Genomic DNA, 27,041 nt, shown 5'->3' on the forward strand with positions numbered 1-27,041 from the left:
ACATCAGGTTTCAAACAAAATTGTATTAAAGAAAGAACGAACTTTAATCATAGGTAATGCAATGCCCATAAGAAGAGCATGGTCATGCTCTGCTTAAAAGAGTTGTTATTTTTCGGAGATTGAGCTGTTTAATTTTGACATTGTCATTGATCATTTTTATTTTTCAATTACATCTTCTTTCCCAGAGTGAGATGAAAAGAATTTGGATCTCTGCAGTTTCACATTTACAGAAAATATAAATCCAGGTAAGAATAATTATAAAATAGAGACATAAGACAGCCAAGAACATTTTCTATATGTTTAAAATATATTTTTTCTTGAATTTCAAACTGTGCTATCTTAAACTAAAGATGATCAAAATGAGAATAAACCTTAATAATCTACAGTCCATTGTTTAAAGAAAGAACAAGGCTAAATTACAGGCTTGTCACATAATAATGTTTAAAATATAGTCTTAATAATGTGAATTCTATTACCTAGTTTTATCTTCCTTGTTCTACTGCTTAGAAGATCTCAGAATCATAAAAATCTTCCTCTCTCTATTTTGATTATTTTATACCTAATATTGACTCTTTATAATTCTTTTGTGAAGGAAGGTTAACCTTTTTATAGTTCATATTTTATAATTTTTGTATGAAAGCAATATAAACAGTATTACTCTACTATATTCTATTACTCTAGATTAGGTTATCCTTGAAATATTAATGCAACTTTCATTGAAAGCAACATCAAAAAGTAATATTTGATTTAGTTTAAGAACTTAAATCTCTTCCCTTTTTCTGTCTCTGTTTTCTTCTTCTTTCTCTTCTCTTCCTCCTCCTTTTCACATAAGAATAAAGGATAAGGTCTATTAATCCTGTGACTTTTTGCAGAAAGAAGAGTTATGTGTGAAATGATTTTAGTATGTCTTAAGAGTGCTTCATAATCTTTTAAACAATTCTCTTTATAAATACAACCAACACATGATGCTTGAAACTGCTCTAAGAACTTCATTCTGTTAGTTCCAGAATACAATAAAATCATCTTCATGTATGTTAACCTATATACTTAATTAATTTCCCCAGTCTTAATAAAATTAATATACAATTATTTAAGTGGATTTACAATATATGGTAGAGCAGAGGATGAAGACAAAATAATATTATTTTGTTTAATCATTTACCTCCTTGACTCAAATTTACATGAATTAATTTAAGGAATTAAATTAATTCTTTTTTGAGGAAGTTATTGGGAGAAGCAACAAATGAAAGATGCAAATAAGGCCCTAAAGACTTTGGAATCTGAAAGATATTTGTAGATCATTGAAAAACAAACAAACAAAAAAATTAAAGTAAACCCCTTAAAATTGAGGGAGGTTGAAGAGCCAAAGAGAAACTCTGTATACTTTCTAATTTTGATTATTACTATATTATTCATTTTAATTTTAGTAAGGATCACTTGCTGTTTTTTATTGTCCAAATCATCCTTGGAAGGATAAATGCCACTAAGTTTAAATGTAACAAAAGATGTGTAAGATTATCCTTAATTTCTAAACAAATTAGTTGACAATAAGTTTGTTGTTTCACAAAAAATCTGAAAATCTTGCAGATTAACTAAAGGTGTTTTGGTAGCTCAACAGGTCACCCAGATCCAAATAGCTTAATTTGAATGCTTCTATGAAGTCAATACTATCAGGTTAAGAGTTTAGTAAATCTAATATATTCTTTTACACAGTCAACATTTTTTTTTATCAGTTTCTTACTTTGAAGCTTCTAATTTTTTTTCTCATGTTTAGAAAAGTTTAAAATAACATGAATTTTTTGACAAGATCAAAAACCTCGAAGATAAAAAATATAAATATAGCCATGAATGGTGAAGTTCAGTTGGTTAGAGAGTTATCCTGTACACCAAAAAGTGGATGATTAGATTCTTATTCAGGGCACATATCCAGATTTCAGAGCTTTCAGATTCGATCAGGTTGGGGTATGGGTGGGAGGCAGTTGATAGATGTTCTCTCTCTTTTTCTCTCTCCTTCCCGTTCTCTCTTTAAGATAAAAAAGATGTATATATACTAGAAGCCTGATGCACAAAATTCATGCATGGGTAGGATCCCTAGGCCTGCCTGGCAATCAGAGCTGATCTGTGGAGCGACTGGCAGGGTAATTGGGGCTCCGCTCGCAACCACCTTGGTCTGGTGCCTCCTGCTAGCTGGCCCCGCCCTTCTGCTGCCACTGCTGGTTGGGACCTGTGGGCTGGGGCAGCTCCTGTGTTGAGTGTTTGCCCCCTGGTGAGTCAGTGCTCATTGTTCGGTTGATTAAAACATTAGGGTTTTATATAGATACATGTTTTATATATAAAGATACCACTCATATTTTACTTTTGCACTTAAATAAAAATACTGTAGTCTAGTTCCAGAAATTGAAGTATCTAAATAAGACAATTTCTCTTTAGTAAATTACTTGCAATTGTAAGAGCTCTTTTTAGTGGAAACTTCATATTATCTTAAAATGTATTTTTAGCTTCCCTTTCCTTCATTTATTTTATTATGACAGAAAAATAATGAATGATAAATTAAGTTTAAGGCAGGGTCTTTTTCTTAGTATAAGTTTATCAAACTAATATTTTGAAATCACAAATGCCATCTCACAAACCATCTCATATGACAAGATAGAGAGATATAAAGCAGTATCAGACCATGTTGTGTTGAAATCAACACTAGACTTAAATACAAAATGTTTCACCTTGAGTCCAAATTCCTTCTTAACTAGTTGTCCTGCCTCAAGCAAGTCAAAGCGTGTCTCATTTACCTTGTTCGCGTGTAGAAACTTAATGGAGATAATGGGTATGAAAGCATTATGTAAGCCATAAAGTAGTTTTTAACATGAAGTTTTGTGATCATTGAGCAAGAGTGGAAACTTTATTTGTTGACTTTCTCTTATGCCTTTGAGCAGAAATTCGCCATGGGTGACAAGAGAGGAGGCAACTGCTCAGAAGTGACTGACTTCATTCTTGTAGGCATCAGGGTCCAACCAGAGTTCCGCAGTCTTCTCTTCCTACTATTCCTGGTTATTTATGGGATGGTCCTTCTGGGAAACCTTAGCATGATTGGCATCATTGTGAGTGACCCCCGGCTGAACACACCAATGTATTTCTTCCTAGGCAATCTCTCTGTCATTGATGTCTCCTACTGCACTGCTATTGTACCCAAAGCCATGATCAACATCCTGTCTCAGAAAAAGACCATATCTTTTGCAGGTTGCATAGCTCAGATGTTTCTTTATGCACTTTTCATGGTAACAGAGGCCTTTGTCCTGGCAGCCATGGCCTATGACCGTTTCATTGCCATCTGCAATCCACTTCTCTATACGGTCCGCATGTCAAGAAGCCTCTGTATACAGTTGCTGGCTGGTTCCTATCTCTGTGGCTGGGTCAGTGCCATCCTTCAAAATACTGTGACCTTCTCAATGTCTTTCTGTGCCTCCCGAGTCATTGATCACTTCTACTGTGACTCAAACCCAATTGAGAAGATCTCCTGTTCTAATATCTTTATGAATAAGATGGTGTCCCTTAGTTTAGCTGTCATCGTTATTTTGCCCACAATAGTTGTTATTGTAGTCTCTTACATGTATATCGTAAGCGCTGTCTTGAAGATCCGCTCCAGCGAAGGGAGGAAGAAAGCCTTCTCAACTTGCAGCTCTCACCTGGGGGTTGTAAGTTTGCTCTATGGGACTGTCTCCTTTGTCTATCTCACACCTCCAAACAATCCCGAACTTCGTAAAGTTGCTTCAGTATGTTATATTTTGTTCACACCTATGCTGAACCCTTTAATCTACTCTCTAAGAAATAAGGATGTTAAAAATGCTGTGAAAAAAATTCTATGGAAGAAAAACGTTTTACTCTAAATCTCTTTCTGTTCACTTGATTGTTTCTTGCATCATTTGATGTTTTCTTTCAGATTTTTAAGATTTAGGCATTTAAAGCTCAGGTTTATTTATTTGTTTTTTTTAAAAAATCTTAAATGTTTTATTAAATGGCATTAGTAAGATCCTATAAAAATGCTCCAAATGCCTTATTGAGTTTTCCTCAAGGCAATGTTAGATTTGTAAGTTCCGGATACCCATAAAAATCTGCTGCATTTTACAAAGAGTTATATATTTCTCATTAATAATATAATATGTAAATGGAGAAGTATGGAATTTTGGTGTTTCTCTTTTCTGTATGCCTAAGTAAAATTTAGATTGAGAAAATACTATGTATGATTATCAGCTTGGAAACTGTGTGACCCAACTGGTTCATATGCAAATGACACTCAATATAAATGCTAATGTTGTGTTTTGTTTTTGATGTCATGCCAAAGATGTGAAAGCTTGTGTATATCATGAAGAGAAAATGAAAAGGTAAAATGACCAATGATCTTTATTTTTAAATTCTCACCTGAGGATATGTTTACCAATTTGAGAGAGAGTGAGAGAGAAACATTGATGTGAGAGAAACATCGATTGACTGTCTCTTGTAGATGCTTTGACAGGTATTGAACCCACAACCTAGGTATGTTCTGTGACCAGGGATCAAACCCAGTTTTGGTGTACAGGATGATGCTCTAATCAACTGAGCCACCTAGCATTTCAAGGAACAAAAGAAGAAGAAATGGGGAAATAGCATTGATTTGACTTAATTTATGACATTTTGTTTGGTTTTCTTTTAATGCAATGGTCATCTCTTCTTTGCTCTCATACAATGAAAACATCTTATGATTTTATGATGTCTTACAGTTTGAGTTTTCTATTTTTTGAGGAATACAAAATTTTGATAGTGACTGCAATTTGAAAGGACTATATTGAAATGAAGTCAGCTTGAAAACCTCAGTTAACAATATCACAAGGCAGTACAATAACCTTTGTAGCTGGTTGGATTATATGTAAATGTATATTTTTGTGTGCAGGCATATGTGTGTCTATGTGTAGGATATCAGGATTAGTTTGGAATGGGGTATTTTAAAAATGTGATTAGTTCTAAATATCAGACATCAGTTGAGAGGGGAAGGGTGGTTAAGGAAACATCCCACAGATTTGACATGTATCAAAGGAAGCCAAGTTCTAGACAAAGTCATGTCAGTTACAATTTTTACAATTGACAGAAGTAATTCTTCAGCTAAACAATTACAATATCCAAGTCTAGACAATATTAGACATTAAACAAAAACTAAACCTAATAAATAAAATAAAACTACCAGTTTTGTTTATATACATGGCATTGAGAAAACCTAAATTATGGATCCTGGATTAGGACTTCTTTTTCTGTTTTGTTTAGATACCAAAGCCTCCTTTGATGAGTGCACAATGATGTGCATACTCGTGAGTTAATGTTTATTAGGGTAAGATATCTGAGAAATAACTATCCCTAAAAGAGAGAAGCTAAGTGACTTACTATTTCTCCCTTGCTCCCTAACCATGTGTGAATTTACTATTTTTCTTGGTGCTCAGATATTACCATTTTTCTTGACATTCAAAAAAAAAAAAAAGTAATTTGGGAACAAATTAGGAATACAAATCAGCTTGTAAATGAAACTTTGATTATTATAAGTCTAGAAAATACCCTTTTTAGGTTTAGGTTTTATTTATTTATTTATTTATTTATTTATCTATTTATTCAGATGCCACTCTTTCATATGTCTAACAAGTGTGCGTTAGTAAGGACTATTGGAAAAAGGCAATAAGCTATTGAATGCAAATACAGTCTAGATTCATTTGCTTTAGTTTTTAGTTTAGTGGATTATACTTTCTGTTTTATAGCTATAACAGATTACAGTATTCCAGTGTATAACCTCTAAGTGGCATTGCTTAAAACACTCCAAATGTCGGAAGGAATCCAGGAAAGTTGAAAACCAAGGCAGAATTCTTTCAAAGGTATTAAATTAAACTTGCTTTTATTTAACTTTAATTGCCATAAACATTTTCCTTGGTAATTTTTTTCTGGGTTCACAGGAATTATAAAAAAAAATATATCTTTATATCTTTCTTGTTATTTGTGCCACAAGATTCCATCAGAACAACTCAATGTCTTAACAACCTTTTGTTGCTTTCATTGACAAACCATTTTCTTTTTCAATGATCTATAGATTGTTTATGAAACACTGCCACCTCTAAGAAAGTTTGAGGACTGAAAGCCAAGACGGCAGCCAATGGGGTGGCAGGCTGCAAGATAGTGTGTGAGTGAGAGAGTGACAGGAGAGTGTGTGTATATGTGGGGAGTGTCTATATTTGTGAGTGAGGGACAGCTATATCCCATAGGACTATTGGGGATTGGCGGACCAGACTCCCCTGGCCAGGCAGCCTCTCCTACTGCTGAAATCTCTTCCAGAGTGGCCAGCTCTGTCACAGAGACCTCGCCATCTTAAAGGGGAAAGTGGATATGATGGGAAGCCCAGCCTTACCTTCAACTGGGGAGACCTCAGATACCTCCTGGGACCCTACTACCACAATGCCCAGGGACCAGAAGCCTTAGCTCCAAACCCACGAATACCGAGACTCCAGCCTCCCCAACTATGGGAGCCTAAAAAGTCTGTCCAGGTGGAGACAAAGTGGTGCCAAATACTGATAAGGCACTGAACCTTCTCACAGAGTATAGAAGGAACATCTGATTCAAATAACACCCACCTGAAATTGGTGAATTAAACACAACTGGTGAGGCAATCCTTGGGTGGAAAGGTCAGAGATCTCCTGGAGAGAAGTGAAATCTTGGAACCCAGCTGGAGGGAGAAACACATGCAGTGGGGACCAGAGCCTCAGAGGAAGACTATGCCCTACCAAATCCGCGGCTCTTGGAGTCAGTGTAGCCCTTGAATGTAGAAGGCGGTCCACAGGGCTGCTGGCAGAAGGGGCTCCAGATATTACCCCATAATCATGGGAAACTGTGACCAGAAAGGCAGTCTGAAGTTCTATACTGGCTGCGCAGTGCCAGGGAAGAAAGATGTGAGTCGGTGGGGCTCCTTTATCTTTCTTTTCTTTTTTTCTTTAACCTCCTTGCTTTTGTTTGCTAAGTCCAGCGCATAGGATCTTCCAATTAAAAACACTCACTAAGACTGCAGGGGAAAGTTTTTTGTTTTTTTTTTTTGGAAACTGGGGATCAGAATAAGGAGAGACAAACAGGAAACCAGCTCTGGGTCAGTCCATCCTTCCAATCCAGTATTAAGTGCGGTATGGAAAAAAGAGTTTAAACACAGCCACTCAAGTGTTGTGTCAGAAATGAACTCTTGTGTAAGGCAGGCAGAGAAACAAAGTGAACAGAGAGATCCTGCCTACCTTAAAACAAGGTTTGGCTTACGACACACAGGAATGGTGGATTGCAGGAAACATCAATACTGTGCTGACTACCTGACAGGAAACAGATGTGCCAGGCAGAACAGAAGAGAAAGTGAATGACTTTCACTACTTCACTTTTGTATTTTTTTTATCTTTTACTTAAGAAACTAAAATTTTTTTCTCACTTGATTTTACTTTTATTATAATTTTTAATTATTATTATTATTACTACTATTTTACCCTTTTAAAGTTTTCTTTTATTTTATTTTGGGATTTGTGTTTTACATTATATTTTCTTTTTCTTTTAGCATTATTTTACTCTATCTCAAATTTTCCTTTATGCCAATGCTCTTTTTCTCTCTTTTCCCCTTTTCTGTCCTGTTTCTCTTACCCTGTTCCTGCTTTAGTTTTCCTCTATTCTTCCTTCTTACTGCCTGTTAAAAATTGATCATACTCATATATCTAATTTTCTCTCTGCTGCTCCAAGTCCATGTACACTTCTCTACTCTCTTTTCTTTCTCCACTAGCCAATTTCCCCCCTTTTTTCTTCTTCCTCTTCCTTTTTCTGTTTTTCTGTCTTATTATTGTTGATTGTTAGTTTTTTTTCTTCATTTTTTCCACTTCTGTTTTTTCTCTCCTTGCTTGTTCTCTTCTTCTACTGAAAGCTTAATTAATTCCAATAACCAACTCAGGCCTATCTACTCTCTATTATCCTTCTTCAATAATAGATGAAAACATAGATAGAAAGATTAAAGAATGGGGAAAATTTTTTGAATATATACATATATAATTTTCTTATATATATATTTTAATATATATATATTTCTTTTTTATTTTTTTGCATTTCCTTTTTTCCTTTTTTTCTTATACACTCATCCTTTTTCTACCTCCTCTATACTGAATTGTGGCCATTTCTCCATTCATTCAATTTCTTGACCTTATCTTTTGGAAATAACCTCAGGCGAGAGAGAGAGAGAGAGAGAGAGAGAGAGAGAGAGAGAGAGAGAGATAACCAGACAACCTGAGAGGAGCAAACATGGGGACATAAAGAAATAGCTCCCATACGAAAGAAAGGGAGGAAAAGAAGGAATCACTGGAAAAGGAAGTAGATAAAATAAAGAAAAACAATTTTTGAGAGAAAGAATTCAGAGCAATGGTCATAAGAATGCTGAAAAGGATGGAAGACAAATTCAACAATATTTGTAAGAACCAAGAGAAAATGAAGAACAACCAAGACGAAATGAAAAATGATATCACTGTAATAAAGAACACAATAGAAAGCATCAACAATAGACTAGGAGAATCAGAGGACTGCATCAGTGAGTTAGAAGACAAGGTAAAAAATACCCAAACAGAGCAACACCTAGGAAAAAAGCAACAACTTAAAAATACAGGAGGAGCTGAAACCGGTTTGGCTCAGTGGATAGAGCATCAGCCTGTAGACTGAAAGGTTCCAGGTTCGATTCTGGTCAATGGCATGTACCTTGGGTTGTGGACACATCCCCAGTAGGGGGTGTGTAGGAGGCAGCTGATCTGTGTTTCTCTCTCATCGATGTTTCTGACTCTCTGTCCCTCTCTCTTCCTCTGTGTAAAAAAATCAATAAAATATATTAAAAAAAAAAAAAAAGACACAGGAGGAGAGCCTAAGGGAACTTTGGGACAATATGAAATGAAACAACATCTGCATAATAGGGGTCCCAGAAGGAGAGGAAACTGAGCAAGAATAGAAAACATGTTTGAGGAAATAATGACAGAAAACTTCTCTGATATTGGGAAGAAGAAAAGCCTCACACAAGTCCAAGAAGTGCAGAATTCCAGACAGGATGAACCAAAAAAGACTGACACCAAGACACATTATAATTAAATTGGCAAACACCAATTACAAAGTAAGAATATTAAAGTCTTCCAGAGAGAGACAGAATGTTACCTGCAAGGGATCTCCCATCAGACTATTGACTGATTTCTAAACAGAAACACATTAGGCCAGAAAGGAATGGAATGAAATATACAAAGTCATGTAAAACAAAAGTATGAATCCAAGAATACTGTACGCAGCAAGGCTGTCAATCAAAGTTGAGGGTGAAATCAGGAGCTTCATACACAAAAGAAGACTAAGGGAGTTCATTGTCACCAAACCAGCAATGAAAGAAATGCTAAGGGTACTGCTGTAATAGAGATAGGAAGGGAAAAAAGAACACAGGCATAAAGAATAAAAATGGCAATAAACAAGTACCTATTAATAATAACTTTAAATGGATTAAGTGCCCCAAATCAAAAGACATAGGGTAGTTGAATGGATAAGAAAACATGAACCATATATCTGCTGTCTATGGGAGACCTACCTCAGAACAAAGGACTCACACAGACTGATGGTGAAAGGATGGAAGAAGGTTTTACAGGTTAATGGAAATGAAAAAGAAGCTGGGGTAGCAATACTTATATCTGACAAATTATACCTCAAAGTAAAGGACACTCTCAACTGCCCTTCCCTGCAGGCCTGGTTGCACCTAACTGTCCTCCCCTGCAGTTCTGGTGCCCCTAAACTACTCTCCCCAGCTGATCTGGTCATCTCTAACTTCCCTTCCTTGCCAGGCTGGTTTACCCTAACAGCCCTCCCCTACCAGCCTGGTTGCCCCTAACTGCCCTCCCCTGCAGGTCTTGTCCCTCCCAACTGCCCTCCCCTGTTGGCCTGATCAACCACAACTGCCCTCCCTTGCAGTCAGGGTTACTCCCAACTGCCCTCCCCTGCCAGCCATCTTGTGGCAGCCATCTTATGTCCACATGGGGTGGCCATCTTGTGTGTTGCTTTAACTTATCAGAAGTACTCAGATTATTTCAGTCTTTGAATGAATCATTCCATAATTATATGTCAGAATGGTGATTATTTGGTCTAACAGACCATATAAAATGGATTTTTTAAAAAAATATTTTTTACTGGATAAGCAATTTCCAAACCCTAGTTATCCTGAAGCAGTTACATCCATGCATTCCCTTGTACTAATTATGGATATTTATTTAGACTTTTGGGTGCAAGTAATAGAAACTGAGTTAAGCAACCTAAGCAAGAAGTTATTTATTAGACTGGTAAGCATAGTGATAACATACAGAATTAGTAGTGAGGCAGAAGAATCAGATTTAAAATAGGATAAAAGCAAACACACTGCAGAGAACGAAGAAGTATGACATATAGAAATAGTCTAGCAGGGACCTATCTGAAAAGACTATCACAAGTTGGAAATATAAACTTCTAAGCAGTAAATCAATCAGGCTGGCAGGAGATACTTTGCTAAAATTTTCAATTCCAGTGAGGAAGCATTCTATTGGCATTCTTTCTTATGGGTCTATTTGCCAAGGGAAGATGGGACACCTAAACTGAGCCCAATAGATTCAATTTGAAAATGGTTAATGTCTCAAAAATAGATCAAGTATTATTAAGGAAGAGAAAATGGAAACTAGATGTCAAAAAAGCAATCCATAATCTCAAAACAGTTTTTATTTGTACCTTACGTTTCCTTAAGAAATATTTATTAATAATTAAAAACATACTTAAAATGTTTACACTCTCAATTCTTAGAGGACATTCTATCTTGGTGATGCTGTAATAAAACTAATCCTATCTAATAAAAGAGTAATATGCAAATTGACCACCACTCCAACACACAAGATGGCTGCCCCCATGTGGTTAAAGATGGCTGCCCCCTTGTGAACACAAAATGGTCAACACAGTATGGCCAGTAGGGGAGGACAGTTGGGAGGGACCAGGCCTGCAAGGGAGGACAGTTGAAGGCAATCAAGCCTGCAGTGGAGGGCAGTTAGGGGTGACCAGGCCAGTAGAAGAGGGAAGTTGGGGGGACCAGGCCTACAGGGGAGGGCAGTTAGGGGTGAACAGGCCTGCAGGGGTGGGGCAGTTAGGAGCAAAAAGGCTGGCAGAGGAGCAGTTAGGCATCAATCAGGCTGGCTGGGGAGTGTTTAGGGGGTGATCAAGCTGGCAGGAAGAAGTGGTTAGGGGCAATCAGCAAGTCAGGCAGGAGAGTAGTTGGAAGCCAGCAGTCCTGGATTGTGTGAGGGATGTCAGACTCCCTGTTTAGGCCTGATCCTACCTAAATGGGTAATCGGACATCCCTTGAGGGGTCCCAGATTTTAGAGGGTGCAGGCTGGGCTGAGAGTTGCATCCCCCATGCACGAATTTTGGGCATCAGACCTCTAGTTTTGTAGTGAAACTCTATCATTGTTTGACTGCCTAGCATCTAAACACTTTCCTGTAGGGAATTTGCCAATGTATGGTCATTGATGGGAACCATACTCCTTCCACTTTTTATAGAAATCTGAAGGTTGAGAAGCTTATCTTCCTATTTCTGGAAGCTAGGACATTGGGTATATGATGAGAAGTCTGATAATCTGATGCTTTTGTCTAGGACTTTGAATTTAGAGGAATAGTGATAAGAAACCATAGCAGTTAAAATGAACACTATTGCTAGCAATAATGGAATCTAATAAATGAGAACTTTGACACTGTTGCTTGTAGTGACATTTCACTGTCCTGAAATATTGATGATGGTGACACAACTGAGCCACAGAGATAGTAACATTTTGGATGACCAGACTTATTTTCTACTAATTTCTGAATCAAATTTTCCAACTTTCTATACATTTTGTGGATTCTCCCTTCACTTTAAAGACAACTTTATTGAGGTACAATTGCTATATTAAAAACTGGACCTATTTAATCTATACAATTTAATAAATTTGGAGATATGTATTCCCTGGTGGAACCATCTCCACAATCAAGGTAGTAAACATAGCTGTTGTCTCCAAAAGTTTTCCTTTGCCCCATTGTTTTTTATTATTATTTTGTTGTTTGCTTCTTTGCTTTAATGATAAAAATATTTAACATGGAATCAAGTTTTAAAAAATTTAAAACACACTAAATTGTTAACTCTATAATTTTTTGGCATATGTCAAATGTACTGCCAGACATATTTCTTTGCTGTGTAAAATATGTTTCTAAAAGCCAAATTGTTAGAGCCAAGATTTTGTGTATTTCATTTTTAGGTGTTTCTTAATTGTGTTCAATAAAAATTGTTAGGCATCATATTGCCATAAGCAATGCATGAATTTCCTGGGCTTACATCTCCATGAACAGTGAATGTCATAAATCTTAATTTTAACTGTATAATGAATGAGTGATGAATACATTTCCTTAAGTGCTATTGCACTACGGTACTTTTAACATTTGTTCTGATATTTGAATATTAGAGGCCTGGTGCACAAATTCATGGGATCCCTTGGCCTCGCCTGTGGGATTGGACTGAAAATGGCTCTCTGACATCTGAGGGCTCCCAGATTTGTGAGAGGGTTCAGGCCAGGCCGAGGGACCCCATTGGTGCATGATCAGGGCCTGGGAGAGATATAGGAGGTTGGCCAGCCAGGGAGGGACCATGGGAGGGCTCCAGGGCATATCCACCCCATCTCACTCAGTCACAATTTGCCAGATCCCAGCAGCAAGCTAACTTACTGGTCAAAGTGTCTGGCCCTTGGTGGTCAGTGCATGTCATAGAGAGCAGTTGAATGGCTTTAGCATATCATTAGCATATTGATTAGAGGCCAGTGCACCAAATTTGTGCACTGGGTGGGAAGGTCCTTCAGCTCAGCAGCCCAGCTTGCACCCTCTCCAACCTGGGACCCTAGAGGGATGTCTGACTAAACAGGCAGTTGGACATCCTTCTCACAATCCAGGACTCCTGTCACCCAACCACTCGCCTGCCTGTTTGACTGATTGGCCCTAACCGCTTCTACCTACAAGACTGATCATCCCTTAACCACTCTCCTGCCAGCCTGATAGTTGTCTAACTACTCACCTTCCAGTCTGATTGCCCCTAACTGGCCCCTCTACCAGTCTGGTCATCCCTAACTATCCTCTTCTGCAGGCCTGATTGCCCACAACAGCCCACCACTTCTGGCCCAGTAACCCCTAACCTTCCCTCCCCCAATAGTCCTCCCTTGGAGTCCAGCTCCAGCTGCCCTCCCCTGCAGGCCTGTTCCCTCCAAAGTGTCCTCCCCAGCAGACCTGGTCCTCCCCAACTGCCCTCCCCTGCAGGCCTGTTTGCCCACAACTGCCCTCCCCTGCTAGCCATCTTGTGACAACTATCTTGTGTCCACAGGGGGACAGCCATCTTTAACCATTTGGGGGCAGCCATCTTGTATGTTGGAGTGACTGTCAATTTTCATATTATTCTTTTATTGAATAGGATTGGTCAAATGGCCAACCAGTTGACAGGACACTTACCATATTAGGCTTTTATTATACAGGATATAACTTGAAAATAGCACCTAGATATATTGATAAATCAGTCTGAAGATATTTGCCATTTAACTGTAGGAAATTTGGAATACTAACTGGAATAGCCAATTTACATTTTATTTATTGTAACACTTATTTTTCAGATTGTGTTTGCATCAGATTTTGTGATTTTTGTTTCTGTGTGTCTTATTTTTTCTTTTATTTTCCAACTAGAGGCCTGGTGGACAAGGTTTGTGCACTTGGGGGGTGGTTCCTCAGCCCACCTGCACCCTCTAGCAGTTCAGGGTCTCTTGGGGATGTCCACCTGCTGACTTAGGCCTGATCCTCCGGGAGATCAGGCCTAACCTGACAGGCAGACATTCCTCTCATAGTCTGGGGCTCTCGCAGTCCAGGACCCCTCACTCCTTACTGCTCGCCTGCAACAGAGGCGGGAGAGACTTCCATCCCATTGCTGTGCTCGCCAGACATAAGCCCAGGTGACTTCTGGCTCAGTGGCACTCCCCCTGCATTAAACATCTGTCCCCTGGTGATCACTGCGTGTCATAACAACTGGTCGACCAATCGTTTGGTCAACTGTAACAGTCACTTAGGCTTTTATACATATATAGGTCCTTTTTTGAATATGTTATATTTATTTTTTTATTTAAATCTTTATTGTTGAAAGTATTACTTATGTCTTTTTTCCCTCCCCCTCATTGATCCCTTCCAGCCCTATTGTCTGTGTTCATGGGTTATGCAGATATGCATACAAGTTCTCTGTTGAATCCTTTCCCACTCACCCACTGCCTTTTCTCTGGGATTCGAGAGTGTGTTCCATGTTTTTATGTCTCTGTATCTATTTTGGTCATTAGCTTGTTTTATTCATTAGATATATTCTGAAAGATTATTTTCAGTATTTCCCCCTTGAAACTTCAAAGTGCTTATTTAACATATCAAGGTCCAGTTACTAAATATTTAACATTTTCCTAAACAATACAAGGACCTTGGGAGTCTTTAATGCCTTCGTCTTTTTCTTGTTGTTTTTTTCATTAATTTTATTCCTATCTCATTTTTGAATTTCATGTAATTTTATTGTACATTTGAATTTATCAATATAATTAACCATTTTTTTTGGGGGGGGGAAGTTATACTTTATTGTACAGGTTGACGTTGTAAATATAAATCACTAATACTAGTATAGCCAAAAAGTGAAATAAAAAATCAATTCCAAACATTGAAAACAAATAGAAATGAACCCAACTTTGTTACAAGTTGATAAACACTCAGGAAAAAAATGACGAGAACACATTTTGTTCATGTAATCGGTATTAATTTCTTAGGGTTGCTCTAATAGTTCCACAAACTTGGTGGCTTAAACAATAGAAATTTATTTATTTATTTATTTATTTATTTATTTATTTATTTATTATTTTTTACACTTTGCAGTGCCATTCTTGCTATAATGATTGGTACTTGGAGGAAAGCAATTCACCCCAAACTAGTCTACACATGTCATTTTCCCGCCCACATTGGGTTTGTCTTTTCTATTTTAAAATCAGAGTTCACATTCAATATTATTTGGCATTCATTTCAGGTGTACAACATAGTGGTTAGACAATCATATACTTTACAGAGTGGTCCCCCTGATATTTTAAGTACCCTCCACCCCTGGCCCATCTATAGCTATTACAACATTATTTTCCCCCCATTGACCTCTACCTGGTCACTCCTATCCTCCAGGACATGTCCTAACCCCCTAATATCAGTTTCCATAGGATGTGCTTATATGCATGCATACAAGTCCTTTGGTTTATCTCTTACCCCCCCTTACCTGCCTTCCCTCTGATGTTTGATAGTCAGTTCGATGCTTCTATATCTCTGGGTATATTTTTGTTCATCAGTTTATGTTGTTCACTATATTCCACAAATGAGTGAGACCATGTGGAATTTATCTTTCTCCAACTATCTTATTTTGCTTAGCATAATGTTCTCCAGTTCCATTCATGATGTTGTAAATGGTAATAGTTCCTTCTTTTTTTAGTGGCATAGTATTCCATTGTGTAGATGTACCACTGTTTTTTTAATCCACTCATCTGCTGATGGGCACTTAGGCTGTTTCCAAATGTTAGCTTTATAAATTGTACTGATATCAACACAGGGGTGCATATATCCTTTCTGATTGGGGTTTCTGATTTCTTGGGGTGTATTGCTGGAAGTGGGATTACTGGGTCAAATAGGAGCTCCATTTTGAACTTTTTGAGAAAACTTCATATTGTTTTCCACAGTGGCTGCACCACTCTGCACTCCCACCAGCAGTGCAAGAAGTTTTCTTTTCCTCCATATCCTCACCAGAACTTTTGATTGTTGATTTCTGGATGATAGCCATTTTGACAGGTGTGAGATGGTACCTCATTGTCATTTTGATTTGCTCTTCTCTGATGATTAGTGACTTTGAGCATGTTTTCACATATCTCTTGGCCTTCTGTATGTCCTCTTTCAAAAGGCGTCTATTTTTTAAAAAAGTGTCTAATAAAGTCCTTTGTCCATTTTTTGATTGGATTGTTTATCTTCCTTTTGTTAAGTTGTACGAGTTCCCTGCAAATTTTGGAGATTTAACCCTTATCAGAGATAAATTTGGCAAATATGTTCTCCCATTCCATGGATTTTCTTGTTGTTTTGTAGATTTTTTTGTTGTTGTGCAGAAACTTTTTATTTTGATGTAGACCCATTTGTTTATTTTCTCTGTAATTTCCTTGTCCTAGTAGATGTATCAGTAAAGATATTGCTATGACATATGTCTGGGGTTTTGTATAAGCTTTTTATGGTTTCCCATCTTACATTTAAGTCCTTTATCCATTTTGACTTTATTTTTGTGTATGTTGTAAGTTGGTGGTCAATTTCATTTTTTTGCATGTATCTGTCCAGTTTTCCCAATACCATTTATTGAAGAGACTATCTTGACTCCATTGTATGCTCTTTCCTCCTTTGTCAAATATTAATAGAGCATACTGGGTTGGGTCAATTTCTGGGTTCTCTGTTCTGTTCCATTAGTTGACATATCTATTCTTATGCCAGCACCAGGCAGTTTTGAGAACAGTGGCTTTGAAATATAGTTTGATATCTGGTATTGAAATCCCTCCAATTTTGTTCTTTTTTCTCAGGATTGCTATGGATATTCACTTTTTCTTTTATTACATTTAAATTTTTGGAGAGTTTGTTCTAGGACTGTGAAATATGCTATTGATATCTTAATGGAGATTTCATTGAATCTGTACATTGCTTTGGGTAGTATGGACATTTTAATGATGTTAATTCTACCAATCCATGAACCCAGTATCTTCTTCCATCTGTTTATGTCTTCCTCTATCTCTTTTCAATGTCCTGTAGTTTTTAGAATACATACAGGTCTTTTACTTTCTTAGTAAAGTATATATATATTAGTTTCTCTTTTTGTGAGTTCATTATTGGTGTATAAAAAGGCCATAGATTTCTGGATTTCTGGGTGTTAATTTTGTATCCTGCTACATTACCAAATTCACTTAAGTTTAATAGTTTTTTTTGATGGAGTCTTTAGGGTTTTCTATGTATAATATCATGTCATCTGCAAATAATGACAGTTTTACTTCTTATTTTCCAAATTGGATGCCCTTTATTTCTTCCTCTTATCTAATTGCTATGGCTAGCACTTCCAGTACTTTGTCAAACAGAAGTGGTGAGAGTGGGCAACCTTGTCTTGCTCCTCCTCTTAGATTAAATGGCTTTAGTTTTTCCCCATTGAGTATGATGTTGGCTATGTTGGCTATAGGTTTGCCATAAATGGCTTTTATTATGTTGAGGTATGATCCTTCTATTTCCACCTTACTGAGAGTTTTTATAAAAAATGATGTTGGATTTTGTTAAATGCTTTTTCTGCATCAATTGATACGACTGTGATTTTTATCTCTCAGTTTGTTTATGTGTGTATAACATTTATTGATTTTTGGATATTGTACATTCTTGCATCCAGGAATAAATCCAACATGGTCCTGGTGTATGATATTTCTAATGTAATGCTAGGTCCAATTTGCTAGGATTTTGTTGAGAATTTTAGCATCCATGTTCATCAGAGATATTGGCCTGTAATTCTCTTTCTTGATAGTATCTTTATCTATTTTTGGCTTTAGTGTAATTCTGGCTTCATAGAAAGATCTTGGAAGTGTTCCTTCCTCTTGAATTTTTTGAATAGTTTGAGGAGGATAGATTTTAGTTTTTGAATGTTTGTTAAAACTCCCCTGTGAAGATGTTTGTCCAGGGCTTTTGTTTGCTGATAGTTTTTTTATTATTGTTTTAATTTTCTCCATAGTTATCAGCCTATTCAAACTTCTTCCTGTTTGAGTTTAAGATGGTTGTATTCTTCTAGGAATATGTCCATTTCTATCTTCTAGGTTGACAAATTTGTTGGAATAGAGTTGTACATAGTTTTTTGTTGTTGTTGTTGGTTTTTTTTTGTTTTGTTTTGTTTTGTTTTACAATCCTCAGTATTGCTATGGGATCTGTTTCACTTCTTTCATTTCTGATTTTGTTTATTTGGGTCCCCTCTCTTTGCTTCTTGTTGAGCCTGGCTAGAGGTTCATCAACCTTGTTTATCCTTTCAAAAAATCAGCCTTTGCTTTTGTTTTTGTTGTTTTCTATTGTTTTTTGGTCTCTATGTCATTTATTTCTGCTCTGATCTTTATTATCTCCATTCTTCTGCTCACTCTGTGCTTTTGTAGTTGCTCTTTTACTAATCCTTGAAGTTGAAGAGTTAGGTAATTTGTTACAAGTTTTTCTTGTCTTCTGAGGTAGGCCTTTAATGCTATTAACTTCCCTCTCAGGACTGGTTTCACTGTGTCCCATAGAGTTTTGATTGTTGTGTTTTCATTGTCCATTATTTCCAGGATGTTTTTTATTTGTCCATTGATCTGCTTGGTAACCCAATCATTGTTTAATAACATGTGATTTAGCCTCCAATGATTAAAGCTTTTTATTGTCTTTATTGTAGTTGATTTCAAATTTTATGCCATTGTGATCTGAGAAGATGCTTGATATGAAATTCACTCTTCTTGAATTTGTGTTCTGGGATATGTGAATAGTACCGAAGAAAGAAGTACTTTTTACATCTGGATTGATTGTGGAAATAGTCTGAAAATAAAGGTTCATGAGTAAGCAGAATGCAGTGTCCTGTGGCTGGTGGGCTAGTCTATTAAAGATAATTGCTGAAATAGCTGCCTGAAAGTTTATTCAAAGCTTCAACATACATTCAGGAGTATGAGCAGTATTTTCTTGGTTTCTGCCTGTGGTTGCTCACTGATGAAATTCAAGTCTCTTCCTCTCATCCTCTGGCCTACTGTAATTAATTTAAGACATCTGAAAAAAAATTATTTTGTCAACTTAATGAATTAGAGGGCATTTGTTGGACTTTCCCCCCTGTCATGGTCATGCTAGTCTACTTATTATTACCTACAGCCTGGTGAATGAAATTTGTGCACAGGTGCGTGTGTATGTCCCTTAGCCCAGCCTGAACCCTCTCCAATCTGGACCCCTCGAGGGATGTCCCTGTCACAATTCAGGACTGCTGGTACCCAACTGATTGCCTGCCTGCCTGCCTGATTACCCCTAACCACTCCCTTGCCAGCCTGGTCACCCCAAACTCCCTTCCTCTCCTGGCCTGTTCAGCCCTAACTATCCTTCCCTGGAGGCCTGGTCACGCACAAATGCCCTATCCTGATGGCTGAGTCACTTCTAACTTCCCTCCTTTGTCAGCCTGGGAGCCCCCAACTGTCCTCCTCTGCTAGCCCAATTGCTCCTAACTGCCCTCTTCTGTCGACCTGCTACTCATAACTGTCCACCCCTGTAGGCCTGGTCCCCCTCAACTACCCTCCCCTGCAGGCCTTGTCCCATCCCACTGCCATCCCATGCAGGCCTTGTCCCTCCCAACTTTCCTCCCCTGCAGGCCTGGTCACCTCTACCTGCCCTTTCTTGCCAGGCAGTCACCCCTAATTGCCCTCTCCTTCAGACCTGTTCACCCCCAACTGTCTTCCCCTGCTGGCCTGGTACCCACTGACTGCCCTTCCCGGCTGGCCTGGTCCCACCCACCCTCTAATGCTCTTCTCTGGAGGCCTGGTCACCCCTAACTGCCCTCCCCTGCTGGCCTGATTGCCCACAATTAGCCTCCCCTGCTGGCCATCTTGTGTCCACATGGGGGTGGCCATCTTTGAACACATGGGGGAGGCCATCTTGTGTGTTGAAGTGATGGTCAATTTGAATATTACCTCATTACAAAATATGGGTAAAGAATAACTATGGAGAGCCCTAGCTGGCTTGGCTCAGTGGATAGATCATTGGCCTGAAGAGTGATTGGTCCTAGGTTCAATTCTGGTCAAGGCACATGCTTGAGTTGCGGGCTCAGTCCCCAGTAGGTGGTGTGCAGGAAGCATCCAGTCAATGATTCTTTCTCTCTCTCTCTAAAATCAATATAAAAATATTAATAAAGAATAACTATAGAGAGGTTCTAAGTGACAATGAAGTGAACTTTATAAGTAGGAACAAAACTTTCCCTATAAATTATATTATGAAGAATAATATTTTCTTTCTTAAGTATTTTTAGTTCCTACCAATCCTTTTGTCATGGTAAATTCAAATGCTTCTTTCTCAACAAAGAAGTTTTGATCAAAGATCCTTTTGGACTCCCCCCACCTCAAAGGATTAACACAAGGAAAGAAACTCTTATATGAATTTTTACTTTTGATTTTTTTGGCTCTTCCCCCACTCCTCTTAATTTTTTTTCTTTCTTTCTTTCTTTTTCCTTTCTTCCTTTATTTCTTTCTTTCTTTTTTAATCTAGAAGAGCCTCTGCAGTGCTCATGGAACTTGGCTCTGGGACCTCCATATCTTAATAACTTACTTCTGCTTCCTGTCTCCCAGGAGGATATCCTCCCAGAAGATGAGGGAAACCCCAATGCTGCAATTATTTGAAAAAGTTACACTGTTTTGCTAATATCAAAGCCATTATAGATAGCTGCTGCAGGTATTTTGGCATATTATTAGAGATTCCAGATGGCATATGGCCTCTACTGACATATTCACTACAATCTATTTTTCTTCTTTAAAAGCATTCAAACATCCAAGAATGCAAGAGAGAGGCAATCCTGCAGATTGAGTCCTCTGGCTCACTTTACATAACTATAAAATATAATTTCTGGGTTTATTTCAATTTTTTTTCAGAGCATCATTTGGAAAATTTACTTTGTCTCTCTTCTGCAAAAGACTACAACATTTTCCAAGGAATAACCACTAAAGGAAAGAACAGTTAAGTAGAACCATGAGGAAGAGAAGTCAATTTTTCTATGGGAAGAATATAACACTGAGATAATGAACAAGCCTTTGTCAGTTTGTAGGTGGAGTAGTTCATTTTATCTTAACCTAATGATTTTTTAGTACTTATAGTCAGAACATAGTTATTAATTACTTTATGTTTTTTCTTTCTAGAATTAAAATAATAACAAGAGGTGAACATTGGAGTTCTGTTGCCTCATCTTACAGAATCTGACAAGTTACCAAACAACATAAAGTAAAAGTAAATTTTAAATCATGTGAGTTTTTGACAAATAATAAATCACAAACTGACTACTTGTTTATTGATGACTCTGGGTATAAATGTCTCTTTTCCAGGTATAAATGTCCTCAGTCATAATTAACATTAGAATGAGTTTGATAGGAATAAATCTTGAAGATTAAAATGATCTAATCCTTGTCCCTAGACAAAATTAAAAGAATATAGATAAAATACATTATTTTTTTCAAAAAATATTTCACAACTACTTCAGGCTTTTTTCACTGCTTAGATATTATATGCCTTTTCAGACTCTAAGTACATTTACAATCTTGTTCCTTTATAATGCAGTTATTTGCATGTTTAATTTTTGATGGAATTTGTGAACAATGAAAGTATAACAATAAGTCACCATATCATTTTCCTGTTAGTCCTCTTTTTTTCCAGGCAAAATATTACACTTCTCTCAGATTTCTTTATTCTTTAAAACTTTTTAATAGTTGCCCTGATTCCTTCTCTCAACTTAGAATGGTTTACCCAAAAAAGCTCATATACATGCTAGTAATTTTCAACCTAATTAGCACTGATTATTTTGGTGTGCATTATGGGACTGAGTATGACAAGATATAATAAAATGGCTAATATTTACACATAATTATTTTATTATATACTGAGTGCTTTGTCACCAATGGTGCTAAGTGATTTACTTGCAGTATTTCATTATATACTTTAAGGGCTATATTAGTTCTATTCCTCTTTTATATGAGGATACAGTGGTATAGTAACTTGGTAAAATCACATCAATTACTTAATTAAGTAATATATTAAGTTATATAAGCAATATAAGCAAGTTATGAAGAACTTGTCTAAGGTCCCAGTTTGAAAATGAGAGCAGCAGCACTGGAACTTAACCTCTATTTAAATCTAAACCTGTGCTCACCACTGCAGTATTACAACCTTCAAGTTTTCCTCTAATTCTGCATGCTCAAATATCATTCAATTTTTATCTACATGATAAATATGCAATGATTAATTGCCATTTTTTCAGGGGCATGGAACATAAATGCTGACAATATATGAAGGCAAGTTGAAGTTCTGATCATACAGAAGTTATTGTCAAGTAAAGAATTATTAATATTTAACATTAAAATGTGGTGATAATAGCTTAGTATGGAGCATGATGTATACAGAGATATTTTAACCCAGATTAAAGAATGGAGGAATATATTTTGGAGATAATAAATTTTTACTGAACTCTAAAGTTGAAGTGGCAGTAAATCAGTAAAGGAACAGGAAGTGCTTGTTATCAAAGGTGGTATCTTGCAGTGAATAAGAGCATGGATTCCAGAGCCAGGCTTCTAGGCTTAATTCTGAATTCAACCCTAGTAGGTGGCTTCCAACAGATTTCATTTCAATGTTTCCTTATCTGTAAACTGGGGCATATAGTGGTACTTACCACATATTTTTGTTGTATGGATTATAAAAAACATTTAGAAGAAGTGTCCGGAATATAAAAGTGTCTGGAAAACACATATGTTTTCTATCATTATTATTGTCTGGGCAGAATCATGCATATAAAGGCATTAGGGAAGAGAGAGTGTGTCCATATTGTTAATACAAGGAGTTCAAATTCTTAGTTGATCTGTCTAGTAAATGAATTGCTGATGGCTATGGAAATTATCAATATGTCCAGGTAAGTAAACATGCAACCAACAATTCTTTTATATGTATATTTTGTTCAGTATTCATTTCTAAAGAATTCATTGTTTTAGACTACCTATAGGCCTCTTAAAAACTATGAGCCATAGGCTGAGGAAATGAGGGAAATTGTGTCTATGAATAGGCTTTGAAGTCTCATCTGTGAGAGAAATCTTAGCATGCAAGTGCTAATAATTTTTATGTTTGGTTGTACACAACTTTTATCTTAGTAGAATATAAATTACATCAGAATCCAAACTTTCTATTACTCACAAGAAGTCATTGCACCTTGTAAGTAATTTTTAAATTCAGTGGCTTACTTTAACTCAGCTAGTACTCTAAATTAAGCCTTTAAAGTTAAATTTTGCTAAACTAGACTATTGCAACCCCCAGTATCTCTTAATCCAAACAAGAAAACTGCATGCCAAATGTAATTTATTAAATTACTAGAGGCTCAGTGCATGAATTCATGTAACAAATACCTTTCACATTTGCAACTATCACTTCTTTGTATATTTCTAACTCATGATTTCTGTATAAAATTGGTAGTCCAGTGAGGTCCATCTGCCTTGCATTGTATTGGGCCAAAACTGGCTCTCTGACATCCCTCAAGCAGTCCAGGATTGCAAGAAGGCAAGGCCAGACCACGGGAACTCACTGGTGCGCAGTTGGGGCTAGGAAGGGACAAGGGATGTTGACCAGCTGGAGAGGGACAATGGAAGGGCTCCAGGGTGTGTTTGGCCCACTCACTAAGTCCCAATTGGCTGGACCCCAGAGCTTCTTCCCCCTGGTGGTCAGTGAACATCATAGCATTTGGTTAAGCAACCTTAGCGTATTATTAGCATATTACACTTTGATTGGTTGAATGGATGGCTGGACTGCCAGACACTTAGCATATTAGGCTTTTAATATATAGGATTTGTTCTCTCTTCCAGTCAGTGCTTCATGACATCAAATTTATATATAAATCACGAGTCAGAAATATACAGTGAAGTGATAGTTTCAAATGTGAAAGGCATTTGGGTGGAATGACATTACATCAGCCTCTCAGGAAAAAAACCTAATCCCACTTCTTATAGGAATTAGGACACAAAATTAACTGTTTGATTGATTATCAGTTAGAATTGTCTTAAAGGTAAGTCACAGTAATTTTATAAGGCTAAAATATATAATGACTATAAAATAGTTTTGTGAATCCTAATATTAAACATATTATTTGTATCTAGGATCAAAGCCAAGGGTTCATTTATATATTTTGCCCTGTGCCTCTCAGCAGGTTTCTTCCATGGGTGACAAGGGAACAAGCAACCACACAGACGTGACTGACTTCATTCTTATAGGCTTCAAAGTCCGCCCAGAGCTCCATGTTCTCCTCTTCCTGCTATTTCTCTTTGTATATGCCATGATCCTTATAGGAAATGTTGGGATGATGGCCATTATTATGACTGATCCCCGGTTGAACACACCAATGTATTTCTTCTTAGGCAACCTCTCCTTCATTGATCTCTTCTACTCAACTGTTATTGCACCCAAAGCCATGATCAACTTCTGGTCTGAGAGCAAGTCCATTTCCTTTGCAGGTTGTATGACCCAGCTCTTTCTCTTTGCCCTCTTCATTGTGACTGAAGGATTTCTGCTGGCAGCCATGGCTTATGACCGCTTCATTGCCATCTGCAACCCACTCCTGTACTCTGTCCAGATGTCAACACGTCTCTGCACTCAGTTGGTGGCTGGCTCCTATTTTTGTGGCTGCATCACCTCAGTTCTTCAGACCAGCATGACATTTACTTTATCCTTTTGCTCTTCTCGGGCCATTGACCACTTTTACTGTGATACTCGTCCAATTCAGAGAATATCTTGTTCTGACCTCTTTATTTATAAAGTGACTTCTTTTTTGCTATCAGGCATCATTATCTTGCCCACTGTCATAGTTATTGTTGTTTCTTACATGTATATTGTGTCCACAGTTCTAAAGATACACTCCACCGAGGGACGTAAGAAAGCCTTTTCTACTTGCAGCTCTCACCTGGGAGTTGTGAGTGTACTGTATGGTGCTGTCTGTTTTATGTATCTCACTCCTGACAGTTTCCCTGAGTTGAGTAAAGTGGCCTCCTTATGTTACACTCTAGTCACTCCCATGTTGAATCCTTTGATTTACTCTCTGAGAAACAAAGATGTCAAAGAAGCTCTAAAAAAAGTTCTAGAGAAGAAAAATATTGTTCTTTGATTATTATTTCTCTTCCACTAAAGGTGCTGTGGCTTTTTCTTGCATGGTCCTTAAGGAAATTTATTCTCCTGAACATCCCAAAAGTGTTATCAATAGCATTTTCAACAGAGACTACCCTTCCCATTATTACTTTTTCTTTTGCTTCTGAGACATTGTTAATTCTGCACACCCTGATTACAGGAGATGTCTTGGATGTTAGAGAACCACTCTTCAAGATGAACTCTCCCACTGATTTCAAATAACATTTTACTTCAGAGAATTGATTTCTATTTATTTTTATGGCATGCTGTTTTACAGTCTTTATATTTTATTATGATGTTTAAACAATATTTTGTCTGTTGTTTGTCTTTGGAATTGCTCCTCTACTTATACAATCACTGGTAATTGATAATAATACCTAATTTATTTTTTAAAATAAAATATTTCTCAATTTTATAACTAGTTTATTTACTGTTTTAAGTGGTTATTGAAATTTCACTTTGAACCAAGTATTTTGTATGTGTTATATTGAGAGAAAAGAGTAATAAGAAGAAACGAGTAATAGGCAATCTTCACTATATACATTAATGTATAAAACTGTATATTGAGTGTGGCAGGTATTGTGGAGTGGTCTGAGGTACTACTAGTTGCTGAATTCTAATATAAATAACTAAAGTGGGAGATAAAAATTTGCAAGCATTTTTGAGCAATAATTCCTTAGTTTTATATCTTCATAATTTTTTGTGTTAATTATTGTAAGAAATTATTTCATATTGTTAATGAAATGAAGCAAATTAGTCATCAAAATAGAATGTAAAAAAAGGAGCATCTATAATACTTTCACCAATGAAGATAATTTTTTTAAAAAAGGAAATGCTCCATATAATACCATAATTATGGATTCATGTCATTATGCAATTGTCCAAACACATAGAAAATACAATTCCAAGAGTGAACCCTGAAGCAAACTATAGATTTTGGGTAACAATACTGTATCAATCAGGGTCTTCAATATTACCAAGTATATCAATCTGGTGGAGGATGTTTATAATGGGAGAAGCTATAACATGTGTGTTCAGGGGATATACAATAAAGCTCTGTATCTAGTCTCTTTTGCTGTGAGCCCTAAACTTTTATCAAAAAGTAAAGTCTTAATTTAAAAATAAAAAAATAAAGACACTACTTCATTCCTATTAGAATGACCTAAATCTGACCATACCAAATGCTGACAAGAATGTGGAGCAACAAACAGGTATCTTCATCAATGCTAGGTGAATTCAAATTGGTATAACTACTTTGAAGACAGATTGCAGCTTCTTACAAAATTAGGCATATTCTTACAATTTGATTCATCAAATATCTTTTTGGTATTTAATCGAAGGAGTTGAAAATGTATGTCTTCACAAAAAGCAGTATATAGTTTATAGCAGCTTTATTCATAATTGCCAGCACTTATATTTTGGAAATAACCAAAATATTTTTCAGTAGGTAAAAAATAAACTGTGGTACATCTGGACAATGGAATAATATTCGGCACTACAATGAAATGAGCTATCAGCTTTGAAACAACATGGAGGTTTCATAAACACATGTTATTAAGTGAAAGAAGCCAACCTGACAAGGCTACATACTATAGAATTTAAACTATATCACATTCTTTCAATTACTACTATTTCTACACTTTTGTTCTTGTTTTCTTTAAAAAAAATTTTTTAAATGACTTTTCTGAACTATTTTTTTGAATTCTGTTTGCTCTGAGAAGCCTCTGATGTCTCTTCTCTTATTGAGAGTGCAGGGTGGGGGGAGGCTAATTCCTGAGGCCACTGTGGGGCAGGGAGGAGCTATCCTCCATTTTGTGTAACTGGACCCTAGTCCTCACCCAACCAATCAGTGTCAGCCAAAGCAGTGACATCACCACCATATAAAACCCCTTGACTTGTGGGAGTTTGCTCTCTCCTGCCACGCCGTTGTTGGTGTAAGTGGGACCGAGCTCAAACTAGTCGGAAAT

General features: G+C 36.9%; 2 protein-coding genes across 2 annotated transcripts; both read left to right on the plus strand.

Annotated features, from left to right (window-relative positions):
* The first annotated feature begins 2,939 nt into the window (after positions 1–2,939).
* On the plus strand, positions 2,940–3,881 carry LOC118728365 (olfactory receptor 9K2). The gene has a single exon (XM_036454815.1). It carries the CDS (start codon positions 2,940–2,942, stop codon positions 3,879–3,881), a length of 942 nt encoding a protein of 313 aa, XP_036310708.1.
* Positions 3,882–23,973: 20,092 nt separating this feature from the next.
* LOC118730886 (olfactory receptor 9K2) lies at positions 23,974–25,443 on the plus strand. The gene has a single exon (XM_036459313.2). It carries the CDS (start codon positions 24,113–24,115, stop codon positions 25,052–25,054), a length of 942 nt encoding a protein of 313 aa, XP_036315206.1. The 5' UTR covers positions 23,974–24,112; the 3' UTR covers positions 25,055–25,443.
* The last annotated feature ends 1,598 nt before the right edge of the window (positions 25,444–27,041 follow it).

This window comes from Pipistrellus kuhlii, unplaced genomic scaffold, assembly GCF_014108245.1.
Source record: "Pipistrellus kuhlii isolate mPipKuh1 unplaced genomic scaffold, mPipKuh1.p scaffold_m20_p_3, whole genome shotgun sequence".
NCBI lineage: Eukaryota > Metazoa > Chordata > Mammalia > Chiroptera > Vespertilionidae > Pipistrellus > Pipistrellus kuhlii.

Excerpts from the sequence above, each read along its gene's own strand:
- LOC118728365 (XM_036454815.1), top strand. The coding sequence starts at position 2,940 with ATGGGTGACAAGAGAGGAGGCAACTGCTCAGAAGTGACTGACTTCATT.
- LOC118730886 (XM_036459313.2), top strand. The coding sequence starts at position 24,113 with ATGGGTGACAAGGGAACAAGCAACCACACAGACGTGACTGACTTCATT.